The sequence below is a fragment of the Martes martes genome, assembly GCF_963455335.1.
Source record: "Martes martes genome assembly, chromosome: 13".
Classification (NCBI taxonomy): Eukaryota; Metazoa; Chordata; class Mammalia; order Carnivora; family Mustelidae; genus Martes; species Martes martes.
The window spans coordinates 91089557-91102791 of record NC_137901.1 but is presented as its reverse complement, the minus strand read 5'-3'; the positions used below and the strand labels follow the sequence as shown (position 1 = coordinate 91102791).

The 13235-nt window shown below is 54.5% G+C and overlaps 1 protein-coding gene across 1 annotated transcript in view; it reads left to right on the top strand.

Moving 5' to 3' along the window:
* Positions 1-4431: 4431 nt before the first annotated feature.
* Positions 4432-13235, top strand: part of TMEM132D (transmembrane protein 132D) — a gene marked incomplete at both ends in the record, with an annotated part of 576289 nt that continues 567485 nt past the window's right edge. The window contains one exon of the mRNA XM_080821223.1: positions 4432-4510. Coding sequence (XP_080677349.1) covers positions 4432-4510 — 79 coding nt within the window. The remainder of the gene's footprint in view (positions 4511-13235) is intronic.

Here is a 13235-nt window from a genome sequence, read left to right as displayed (position 1 = left end):
CGCAGAGGCTGAGCAGGCTAGAGGAGGGAATGCAGGATTCACCTGAGAGTGTGGCTTACAGCTTCAGAGAGGACCCCTTAGGGTCTGTTGAACTTTGGTGCTGATCCACTCATCAGTAAAGTCAGGCAAACGGGGCGTGATACCACTGATCTGTTCTTTTAGGCCCCACCGAGGGGTCACCGAGAGATGCCCTGGGTTACCTGGGAGTCTGAGAGCCTGGGTTCTTAATGTTTGCTTATGGAGCCCAAGGACATGAGCAAGAAAGGACGGAGTGATGGTGGTGGGGAGAACAGTCTAGATGTGAGGAAGGTGACCCAGAAGAGTCTGTAGGTGCAGTGACCTAACACGGTCATCATCCATGCCTCCTGCTGGGAGTCCTGTGTGGGTTGGCAGGGGTTCCGCACCCCACCCGGACCTGCTGGGCCAGCGGATGGGGACTCCCCTCCTTGTGGCAGCAGCATCTTCTCAAACATGTGGTCTCCTTCAGCCTCCTGGTGGGGGACCTACACACCATAGAACAACAGGGGGTCTTTTCGTGGCCTCATCCTGGAAGGGACCCTCATCACCTCTGCTCATCTTCCATCGGTCACCTTCTAGGGGACTGAGAAGCGCACTCGTGCCTGTCTCCAGGACACAATGACAGGTCCCCGAGAACAGCAGTAGCGCCATCCTCAAGGACACTTCCTGGCGGCCACAGGAGACAATCTTGCTGGAGGGATGCCCTCCCTCAGCCTCCCCAGCTAGAGCAGAGGCGTTCCTGACGGCTCCGCTGAACTCCAGGTCGGAACGCTGTCGCCGCTCTCGAAAGAGACAAGCCGTTTCTGGCCTTTCTATTTCCAAGAATTTGGGGAGATTGAGGGGGGAGAAAAGTCTTTTTCAAAAAGCCTCCTGCGGGAGGGGTGATCTGGAGGCTCACATGCAATGTTTCCCACACGTGAGCGAGTTCTCCCCATCTCCGCGAGCTCTGTCATGGAGAGAAGATGGCCGGGTAGACCTGTACCATTAGTGAGGCTACGCTCCCCTTCAAGTCAACCCATTCCTCAGAAACTCACGTAACTGAATTTGAAAGGAAACACACCAGCAAGGTAACAGGAAAGTGGGACAGTAAAAATATGGATAATCAGAGCAAAAATACAGCAACGTTAATACATTCTAGCCAGATGGCCTCCCTCTGAGCAGAAAGAGGTTTCCTCTATTTTATTTTATTTTTTAAAACATTTTATTTATTTGAGACAGAGAGAGAGCATGAGAGGGGGGAGGTTCGGAGGGAGAAGCAGACTCCCCGCTGAGCAGGGAGCCCGATGCAGGACTCCGTCCTGGGATCCCAGGATTATGACCTGAGCCGAAGGCAGTTGCTTAACTGACTGAGCCACCCAGGCGTCCTAGTTCCTCTATTTTAAAAGCAAGGGCGCTTGCAACTATCAACAGTTTGTAGCAGTTTGAGCCTTTCTCTCTGATGCCACTAGAGGAACTGGAGGAGAAGGTCCAGTCTGAAATACGGCCCCACCTTTCAGCACCTAAATGCACCTTCCCCACCACCACTGGCATAATTCCCTTCCACACTGAAGTCCAGCAGGCCCCTTCCCACCATTACCAGCCCCCGCCCCCGACAAAGCCAGCACCTCCTGCCACCTGCTGTAGAGAGCGTCGTATTTTCTTGAAAGACAGCGACCCCGCAGGGCCTTACGTAACAGCGTAATCCACACAGCACAACAATTAGTACTATTTAATTACTGACAAAATTAGGCTTACGCATTGATTTATGGCCCTGCAGATGAAACCCATATTCTTGCAGGAAAGCAACTATACAATTAATTGTAATCTTACAATTAATTGGAGAGAAGCAAGGCCGGAGCTTCAGATGGGATGTTGTCCCAGAGGCATGGCGGCAGCCCGGGACCCGGCAGGCCTGGAAGCTTCTCCAGGGCTCGGAAGCCTCAGCTCACCCCACGATGAGTTGTGCTAATTACCCAAAGAAGATTAGATGTCTTCGCTCAAACAGCCCACTGGAGAAGCCATTCTTATCTTTTATTTTAGCCACCGATCAGGTTTCTGGAGTTGTAGCTTCTTCCCCCAAAGCTTTCACAGCAAAGAATAGGAAAAAAACTTTGCCTAGCCGGCCCCACATAAGAGGGAAATGGTTCCCAACCCCGGGCCAGCGTTCATCCTAAGGACACAGAGAGATCTTCTGCAATGACACCCTTCCCCCAACCCCTCCCCCCAAAAGGAGCCTCTGATGGCGGCAATTTTGGGTGGAAAAAATCTTAATTTGATTTAGGAATATAAAGGGGTTGTTTTCCATAAAGAACAGAGACCAGGAATTCTCGTCTATAAATTTGGGAAATGCTACCAAAAAACAGACTGTTTCACATTAAGACCGACCCTGGCGAACTGGAGCTGGCGTTTAATACAGACTCTGGGCCAACCAGGGGGAGCCCCACCGAAGGTGTGCAGGGGGTTAAACCCCAGTTTCCCCCAATTTGGAGGTGAAGGACATAATGAAGGAGGCAGGGGTCCCGGGACAAGCTGCGTGAGCTTCACCAGGAGCCTGTTGATGAAGTGTTTTAAGTACCATCCAAACCTGCCTCATCGGAGGGTTCCCAGGTGGGCTCTGCGCTGGGCAGGGGGGAGGGCTGCTCATGAAGCTTCCAGAGGGATGTTAATGTTTTCTCAAGTTCCGGAAGTGCTGACATACATCATCTCTTCACTCTTGCTGCCTTAGCTCTCTACAGTTTTATAGGAGCCCCAAAGAAAAGAGGCCCACGTTTAAGAAATAAACAAAAGAAAAACAGGACGACAGGACATACATTAGAAGAGTAAATGCAGAATTGAGAAGACTTGCACGGCTCAAAGAGAGTGAAAGCCGGAGAGACGGTCCTTTGCAGAGCGAGCCACACTTGCTTGTCTGATCTTCCTGGAAACTTTGAAAGCTAAAAGCTCTTCAAGCTCTGGTATATTTTTGCAACCAGGGGCATCTGGAGTAAAACATCTGTTGCTCTCTTAGCCAGATGATAATGACCCATTTTTACCTCCTGGGTAAACTCACCTCCTTTGATTTTGCGGCTGTCGTCTAACAATATTTTGTAAACACTCAGGATGCTTTCGCTCCGATTTTGATCTGGTTAATTCAAAGGCTCGCAGGGAGCCCAAGAGTCCTTGCATTTAAATCGCACGACGCTGCTCAGTGGTCTCAGTTCCCGTGTTGTCTTAATTAGGGATTCGGGAAGGTAGAAACCAAGGACCTTGTCTGTTTTCTTCTCAAGGCCACGTTGGCCTTCGGCCGGGCCATCCCCAGATGCGGATGGGCCAGCGGAGGCCAAGATGGAATTCTTTCAGGATCCCTGACTTGGTGGCCATTCCGGGATCCGGGCCGGGGGCCGGGACGGCCTGTCCGAGGCCCTCCTGCTCAGAGCTGGTCCGGAAAGCCCAGTGCGGGCTGAGGGACCCTCCGCGGCGACCTTTGTGTCCACTGGCCAGAGGTTTGGGGGGAAGGGAAGGCAAATGGCCGTCTCACCACCTGTTGGGGGGGTGGGCAGCTAGGGTGGGCCGCTCGCGCCGGGTTTCCAGCGGCCTCCCAGCGGCCCCTCCCAGCCGCGCCCGCGGGGCAGGGGGGGGAGGGACGGCAGGGGGGGGAGGGACGGCAGGGGGGGGAGGGACGGCGAGGGCGGGGCGGGCGGGCTGGGGAGGTGGGCTTTACTTCGCCGATTGGGGCTCACGGCTGTCACTCCGAAAGGGTGGGGCTTTTCAAAAAAAGACAAATTCGGAAGGCAAAGCCCCCCAGCCGCGCAGGGCACAGCGGCGCTCGGTCTCGGCCGAGCGGGGCCACCGCGCGGGTCCCCGAGCCGGCGGGCGCTCCTCCGCGCGCCGGGGCCGCGTCTCCCCAGCCGGCCGTGCGCTCTGCGCGCCGGGGCCGCGGGCGGGGGCCGGAGCCGGGCGCGCGGGGGCGGCACCGCCAAACTTCGGGCGCGGGCGGCATGGGGACCGTGCGCCCGCGCGCCCCCCGCCGCCCCGCGCGCCCGGCCTGCCCGCCGGGGGCCCCCGCGCCGCCGCCGCCGCCGCCGCCGCCCGCGCCCGGGACGCCGCAGCCCCGCCGCCCCGCCGCCCGCGCGCGCTAGCCGGCTCTCGCGCTCCCGAGGCGCCCCTCGCCCGCCAAGCAGGAGGCCCGACCCCGCGCGGACTCGAGCAAGGCGCCCGGCGGGGGCGAGGGGTGGGGTTTGCGGCGCGCGCCGGCCTCGGGGGAGCGAGTCCGGAGCCGCGCGCGGTCGTCGCCCGGCCGGCCATGGGCTGGCGGGCGGAGGGCTCAGGGCCCCGCGGCTGCTCGCGCCCCTAGGCGCGCTCGCCTCGTGCAGCCCGCTCGGCCCCGGCCTGGCGACCCGCTGGTCTGCGCCCCGACGGCGCCGGGAGCAGAGGAGCCGCGCTCGGGTCTCCGGGATGTGCCCGTCTGAGATGGGGACGCCGTGGCATCACTGGTCCCCCGTGCTCATCAGCCTGGCCGCCCTGTTCTCCAAAGGTGAGGGACGCCGCCGCCGCCTCTGGCCCGGGACTAACTTTGCCGGGAGTGTGGGTGTGGGAGTGTGCGTGGCTGGGGTGGCTGGGACGGAGGGCGTGGGTGCTGTGCGCGCGTGTGCACGCGCGCGGGCGGCCCCTTTGCAGCAGGTGCCTCCCCGGAGGACTTGGCGGGGAGGCCCTGGAAGAGACTGCCAAGGGACGAGAGCAAAAATAGCCCTGGATCAGGGGAGGGGGCCGTGGAGAACCCGGGAAGGAGCGGTGGGCTCTGGGAGGGCTGGGCTACAGGTCGGGGGAGGGGGCTTGGAAACCCTGGAAGGGCCCTGGAATGTGTTCTTGGCTTTCCGGGCCGGCGCCAACCTGGGAGGAGATAATTGCAGAGCCCTCCCGTGTATGGGAATGTTTAGTGCCGGGGAGGCTGCTGCCCACAGGGCCCGACGCCTGGCTCGGAGAGTGACCCGAGTTCCCCTGAGACAGCGCAGCCTCTCCCCTGCCGCCGTCCCCTGGCTGCGGCTCGCTCTTGCTCCCGCATAGGTTCCACGCGGACCTCAAACCCGAACTTGTCCCCTGAGTTATACCGGCAGGGCCCTGACCGGGAACAGCGAGCAGAGGCATTCCCCATGTCCCTCCCCCTCCCCCTCCGCCGCCGGCACCCCAGCCTGTCCCTGGCACAGCCCGGCTGGAAGCTCAGGACGCTAATTCCTTGAAGAGAAATTATGGGATTCATGCAGGAGGTGGTAGAAAGTACCAGCAATTCTTTCTCCTTATTGATCGGGACTCTGTGCGCAGTTCCCTGCCAGCTCCTCCTTCCTACGGGGAGATCTGTGAGGCGGAAAGTGGGGGTTCTTACCAGCCTCCAGTGTGTGCCCCCGAATCCCGGGGAACAGACTTCTCTGATGACATTTTGGAGCTGGGCTCTCTCTCAGAAACTTCAAAGCCACTGATGCTGCACAGGGTCTTTTAATCACAGGAATGTTCTTCTGTGAGCTCGTCCGGAATCCCGGAGGTTACGGTGCTGGGATCCGATGCTGACGAAGACCTTTCCCCGGCGGGGGGGGGGGGGGGGGGGGAGGTCGGGGTCGGGGTCGCTGTGGGTTGAGGGAGAGGGAGCTCGCTTCTGGAGTCTTCTGCCTGTGCTAGTGGGTTCCCGGCTCCTAATGAGCAGGAGCAGTGCCGAGGACCAGAGCCTCTGGGATTTATGGTGTGCACAAGGAACCAGAGAGAAGGGTGATGGATTCAGCGGACCCAACCCAGGCAGACATGAGGTTTAAAAAACCCCTCATCCTCGCACAGCAGCCCAGCACACTTGCAGACTGGCTGGAAAGCATGCTTTTTATGGGTTGTCACTTGGTTTTCTAATAGGAACAGGCTTCTCTGTTTTCGTGCTGCAGTAACAGGGTTTTGTTAGGAAAGCCACAGAATAGCTTGGTAACTGTGACCTCACTGTCGTGTCTCCTCGGGTGGGCACATAGTTGTGTTACTGATTTCTTTATTAGGCTGAGCAGCGTGGAAGAAAACTGTTATTACTCGTGATGCTTGAACTTTTTCGAGTGGAAACCCTGAAAACGTCCTTAAAACAGGGGCCTCTGTGATGGGGAGGTCCCAGCTCATACGTGATGCTCCCAGCCCGGCATGTGATAGATTGTGCTTGTTGAACGTGGAGAGACCTTAACTCAGCCCCATTGTTGGGAAGTGAATCCGTTGTGTGTGGATTTTCGGACAGAGCGAGCCCAGGGCCGAGCTGGGGTCTGTCCCGGGATCCTTCTCGCTGCACCCAAGAGCTGGAAAAAGTTTGACCCTTCTAATGCCGCGGTGCCGTGATTTCTACATGCAGGGATGGTTCCTTCTGTTTCCTCCGCGTTCGCATCCTTTTTCCCTCTAAAATTCTCTGACACCCCCCCTGGAAAGTTTTACACCGGCTTGACATCACGTACAGACTATATTTAAAAGGATTTTCATTGGAAGCCAAATACACACACGCGCACGCACACGCACACATGCATGCAACGGTAATCCAAAGTGCCCAGTTGGTCTGGGGCTGATGGAAAAATCGAGATGATTTCCAAATATTAAATGTCTGCTTCAGCATCTTACTGTTTTTACTGTGTTGCTTTTGTTCCTTCCAAATAGGAAACCCTGAATGAACAGAAATGCACATTTTAATTCCAGGCTGATTTCCTTGAACCTCACATATGTTTACATTTTATGAGCAGGAAGTGATGGGTCACAGAGCAAACCCACTCTTATATAGATCTTTTGAAAAACAAATAAAAAGAAATCTTCATTGCTTGTACTTCTATCCACAGGGACCTAGAGATGGTATTATGAAATCAGAAAGTTCCTAGCAACACAGTCCTACGGTCCCAGCCTTTTCTGGAGAATGGCCTTAACGTCGAATTGCCAGAGAGCTTGTGTCTTCTGTGTAGGGTCTAGTCTTGTTGGGAACTTTAATTTTTTTTTGATGTAAAAAAAATTTTTTTTTAAGATTTTATTGAGGGAGAGAGAGTGAAAGCATAAGGCTAAGGGGGAGGGGCAGAGGGAGAAGCATACTCCCCCCACCCAGTGGGGAGCCCGACACGGGGGCTCCATCCCAGGACCCCAAGATTGACCTGAGCTGAAGGCAGACGCTTCACCGACTGAGCCCCCTGGGCACCCCTCTTGTTGGGAACTTGGTGTCGAGCAGAACTGGGCCGGCTTGCAGATGGGTTGTTAGGCATCGATGTTCATTTGGAGGGAAGGGCAGGAGGCTGGGAAGCGGGCGCTGGCGGGACAGATGGATAAGAACGCTGGACGTGGGCAGAGAGCAGGCAGTCTTCATGCACAAGGTCAAGAAGGTCGCCACCCTGAGGCTGCTTGTCATGACCTTTGCCTGTATCCTGCATAGTTAGCTCTGCAAATGCCAGTGAGGAGTGGGTCCGCAGAGCCCCGGGGGTCCCGGGAGAGGAGCTGTTGCACCGAGGATGACCCTGTCTCAGGGCTGTGCTGGAAAGTGCTCTGCCTGCCCTCGGCCAAGGATGGCGAGGTTCTGAGCTGTGGCTTTTTTAGCTTATCTTCCTGTCGAGTGTGTTTCTGTGTGTCTAGCTTCCATCTGAGGTCAGAAGAGAAGGTGGCAAGGCTCCAGCTCTCTGGAGGGTATATGTCCGGGGAAAGTCTGGTACAGCTCTGGACTAGAAGGAGCTTGGGTTTTCGGTGGTACCTTGTCAGGCTTTCCGGGAGGGGGGGTATCTAGATGGGAGCTCGTTGGTGTGTGTGAGAGACAGAGAGAGACAGAGAGACAGAGAGAGATGAGGAGACTTTATTGCTTACATTTCAACAGTGTCACCATGAAAGGGCTAGGGAACAAGGGTGTCATTAACTTTCATTTTCTCTGAATAAAGCTAAATAACACATACAATTTCATAAAAGATTCTTCTATGCATTGAAAGATAAAATTCCAAGGATGAGGATCTGTTTAATTTAGTTCCATTCTGAAAACTGAGAAAAAATGAAAAAACTCCAAAAATACCCGGTTGCAGAAGCTTATACTACCTTTATTTCTGTCTCATCTATCCATTTAGCTACTCATTCACTTATTCAGCCAGTCATCCATCCATCCATCCACCGCCCCATCTGCCCATCCATCCATCCATCCATCCTTCCATCCATCCTTCTGTCCATCCGTCTGTCCGTCCGTCCATCCATCCATCCATCCACAAATTACCATATACATGGTGGCTTAAAACAACAGAAATTTATTCTCTCATGGTTCTGGAGGCCAGAAGTCCAAAATCAGTCTCCCTGGGCTGAAATCAAGGTGTCAGCAAAAGGATCCGGGGAGAATCACGTTTCACCTCTTCCAGCTGCTGGTGGCTGGCTGCCCGCAGACCTCGCATCCTGGAGGCATCCCTACCATCGTGCAGGCTGGTGGCTTCTGGTCTCTCTGCTCTGTCCTCACATCATTACCTGCTCCCCCACCAGCTCCCTTTATTTTTTAAAAAATTTTTAAAAAAGATTTTATTTATTTATTTGGCAGAGACACAGCAAGAGAGGGAACTCAAGCAGGGGGAGTGGGAGAAGGAGAAGCAGGCTTCTCGCTGAGCAGGGAGCCCGATGCAAGGCTTGATCCCATGACAATGGGATCTTGACCTGAGCTGAAGGCAGACGCTTAATGACAGCCACCCAGGTGCCCTCACCACCTCCCTTTAGAAGGACCCTCTCACACTGAGGGACCACACCATCTTCCTTCTTACTTAATCACATCTGCAAAGATCCCTTTTCTTTTTTTCCCCCCAAATAAGGTGACGTTTGGAGGTTCAAGGGATTTAGACATGGTTATCTTTTGTGTGTCCATTTTCCAACCTGTTACGGGGGTGACATCCTAAAATGATATTTAAACTATACGTCTCCTGTTCTGAGTTCCTCTAGGGGCCACACTGTATTTTTCTATTGGGCTTCCGTTTCTCTCCAGCACGTAGTATGCTCCTTTGGACATAGCAAGGGCTCAGTCAATTTTCAACCATGCTTAAGACCATGGAATACCACTAAGAGAACCTTGGCCCAGTGGTAAAATGATTTGATGCTGTTTTCCTCCTGGTGGTTCAATGTGCTCTAGGATATACCTCGGTCAGTCACAACAGCTAATCTCTTGAGTAATTATTGGATTATTCAGACACTGTGCTGACTGATTTATGAAGATGATTTTTGGGGGGAATTTTCAGATGAACCTAACTGGGTAGAGTTTGTTAAAAAGCCCATCTGGGGCGCCTGGGTGGCTCAGTGGGTTAAGCCTCTGCCTTCGGCTCAGGTTATGATCTCAGGGTCCTGGGATCGAGACCTGCATCGGGCTCTCTCTGCTCAGCAGGGAGCCTGCTTCCCCTCTTTCTCTGCCTGTCTCTCTGCCTGCTTGTGATCTCTCTCTCTGTGTCAAATAACTAAATAAAATCTTTAAAAAAAAAAAAAGCCCATCTTACAGATGCAGAAAGTGAGGCTCAGAGAGTATGTAACTTGTCTGAGATCTCCTACCCAGAAAGTGGCAGCATCTGAGTTCTGATGAGCGCTCGCCGTTAGCCCATCCCCGTTCTGCCTGTCGTTCTGTGTCATCGCTCAAAACGAATCCGTTCCTGCGTGGGGCCACGCTTCCTGACCGGTGAAGGCGGAGAGCCTTCCATCTGGGTTTTGGCTCAGAGCTTCATGTATGGTTGGCACTCCATGTAACACAAGGGTTGGGTTACCAACCCCCCACCCTGCACAGTAAAAAGTCCACTTGTAACTTCGACTCCCCCAAACGTCACTGCTGATAGCCCAACGTGGACCCATCACGTACACGGTCAATTAGCACATATCACCAGTGTCGTATGTATTACTTGCCGTGTTCTCACGACAGGCAGCTGGAGAATGGAAAATAGTATTGACGAAACCATGAGAAAATACATTTTCAGTACAAGACTGTATTTATTGAAAAAAATGTGCCTATAAATTCAAACCCGTGTTGGGCAAACGGGTAGAGGAACATCCCGTTCTTTAATTTCTTCCGCCTTAATTTTTCCAGCTGCGATTGGGAACAGTCCCTAAAAGGGGATATGCATTTGCAGAAACAGGCAGTCACAGAGTTTTTAGCTTTTAGTGACATCACGGTCTTTTATGCATGGGAGAAACAGTAAGTTTTGAGGTTGATGGAGCATGGCTGCGCTGGCCACCAAGTGAAGAAGGTGACAGTCAGCTTTCCTTGGCGTCCTTGTGTTTGTAGATGTTCCTCGTGGGGAGAGCCATCCTGGCAGGTGGACGACGCTTGGGTACACTCTCCTAGGACGCAGCGGCAGCGAGAGATGTTGATTCGATCTCATGGATTATCCCACCTGCCCCGTTCCCAGGTCCTTCCTCAACCTAGACAGTATTTTTCATGGGGGGCGAGGGGAGGAGAGTGTAGAGTGAGCTTAGGCGCTGCTGTGCTAGCGAGATGCTCTGAGTCACTTTGCTCGAGGGCAAAGGAGACAATGAGAGATTTTCCCAGATGGACTGGAGGGTCCCCCAGGGGGGCCACCTGCCCTGAATCTCCGGGGGAGAGGCAGATGGAAACGTCTGGACATGGGAAACAGGAAAGGCGCTCCCGAGAGCTGCTGGGAGCCACAGAATGTTTCTGTGATCGGCCGAGTGTGGTGCGGACATGGCTGGTGAGGGGTGGGGGGCAGTGGCACGGGTGACCCCAGGGGGCCCTGAGGTCAAGACCGCGGAGGTGTAGCCGTGGTCCTCATGGACAGACCGCAGGAGGCCAGATGCCATGTAGACACATGACAGAGTCTCTAGGGGAAATGAACCCTTCCAGAACTTAGACATGGTCCTGGAATCACGGGGAGGGGTGTTGACAGAGCCTCTGTCCGGCTGCTGGTGGAAATGAGGGCTCCAGAGAGGAGTGAAGTCCCATGAAGCAGAGACGCAGAAATGTGCGTTCTGGCTCCCCGAACCTGGGGACTGCGGTTGGCACACTCTCAGCAACCGCCACCCGCCCGACCATGAACACGATGAGGAACATGTGTGGACCACCTGGGTTTGGTGGATCTGCTGCTCGATGGTGGCAGATTGGTGGGGGTGGGGGGTGGTCAGCCTGGAGCATAGTCTGCGGGGTCTGGCCCCAGGACTCCAAGCCAGTCCTTCCCAGGTGAGCATTTGTATCCCAGGCTGGCTGGGAAAGCGGGCGCGATGCTCGTTCTTGCCGGAGAGGGGCAGGTGCCCAGCACTGCCGTCCGAACGTGTCCCGAGGTGGGAGCCATCTAACATACGGGGAAAGTGGGATGCCTGCTGCACACTGACCCCAGGGCCCCCCACAGACACCGGCCGGGGAGATGCACAGCTTGTGGGAGAAGGCTCGGGGTTCCTGGGACGACCAGCTTAATGTGGGGTGGCAGAATGAAGAGGGGTTTTAAGGATTTTTGTCCATCCTTTTCCTAACTGCCTTTTCTAAGAGCTGCTTCTTAAGTCTCGGTACCCGTTGCGGGGGGTGGGGGGGTGGGGTGGGAGCAGTGTTTATCCTGAGAAGTGGTTTGGACTTTATCTTGTGAACACGGTGAATGTTGTAAGTGAGTTTCTAAGTGTCTCTCTCTGCTTTAACGCCTAGGACTCTCTGAGCCAGATTTGCTCTCATAAGTGTAGGAACTTAAGAGATGCCTCTTACTCATCAGCCGTATCCTTGGCCTCACCTTCTTTGCCCGCCGTGGTCTTTTCTTCCCGTCTGCCTCCGTGCCTGCTTCCTCTGTCCCGCAGCACGGCTGTTTTGTAACCTACTTCAGATTAATTTTGCAGGGAAGAAGAGGTAAAAATAAACAATCTCTCTACCCAAGGACGAGGGTCTCCCATTTTGCTGTGTCTCATTCTTCTTGTTTCCTGTGGATTGTTTAAATCGTGGCGTTCATACTGTAGATGGTCCACGTGATTTGGGTTCCGGACTTTCTGAGCTTATATGTTTATCCAAATATTTCCTCATGTTTTAAAAACCTACTACGAATGTATTTTTAATGTTGGCGTCATAGCTTAAAGGTTTTAGCTCTTGTGGAGCATTCTGTAGTTAATAGTTTTCCGCTATTATAAGGAAGTAATTACCTCTGTGCGTAATGTTTGCTTTGAGTTACGTTCTTAGACAGACTCATGGTTATTTAATCACCAGGCCAAAGAGTAGGGTAGACGTTTTGCTGCCACACTCTTTCCCGGAAGGGCTGTACCTTTTTGCACACGTCCAAGCAACGTGTGGGAGCACTGGTTCCCTGGAACGCTGATGCCCTTGGTGACAGCAGGTGTCAGCATCCGTGGTACCTCACGACCTTTGCTGAGTGTCTCCGTGTCCCTGGATACTGTTCTCAGTGCATCACGAGAAAGTCACTCCTGATGAATGTCCTGAAGCTCGGTCTGTTCTTCCCCAAGGTGTGATCCAGCGCCGTGAGCGGCTTTGCCTCTTGGAGGCTGAGGGTTTGGGGTGGGTGAGGTGACGAAGTCTGTGGCCAGAGGAGAAGATCTGGAATTGGTCCCGGGAGGCAAGGGAGGACCTCAGTCGGCAGGTGACGTGGACATGGAGACACTGGAGCATCGGGCCAGGAGGGACAAAGACGACGTGTCTGAGAACGGGGTGGGGAGGGGGCTGTTTAGTTGGTGGGGAAGAGGAGGTCCCCTCTGGGACGCACTGTTCTGGAATCACCACCACAGAGGGGAATCAGAGCACAGCTGGCTGTTCTAGTTTGGAACTCGTGGTTCTGTGACTGATGGGCTCAGGGAGACCCTTGCTGCCTGTACACGGCATTAAATGTTCCAGTTCAGCCTTCGATCTGCCTAGTTCTGATTTATAACCAGCAAGCTGCGTCACCGGCCCTGGGCATGGAGGGCCATTGTTTATCTAACGGCGAGATAGATTCCAAAGGCACAGAAACAAGCACGAGATCGACTCTGCCCTCATGGGGTTGCAGTTCAGTGTGGGAAACGGTCCTAATCCTGTTCTGGTCTGGCGCCCACCTTCGGGGCCCCAGGGTCCCAGGGGCTGTGTGCTGCCGCACCCCAGGGCTACCCCGAGAAGCGAACGCCTGCACCTGAGCCAGCCCTGGAACCCGGCACCGAGAGATGCCTGCCCGTCTGCTTACGAGGACTCTAGCCTCTTCAGTTCAGGAAGGCACCTCCGACGGGGTCTGGAATCGGTGATACATGTTCCTGTCTTTGGTATCCAGACAGATTCTCATCTTGTTAGAATCAGGGCATGACATTGTGGACCTTGA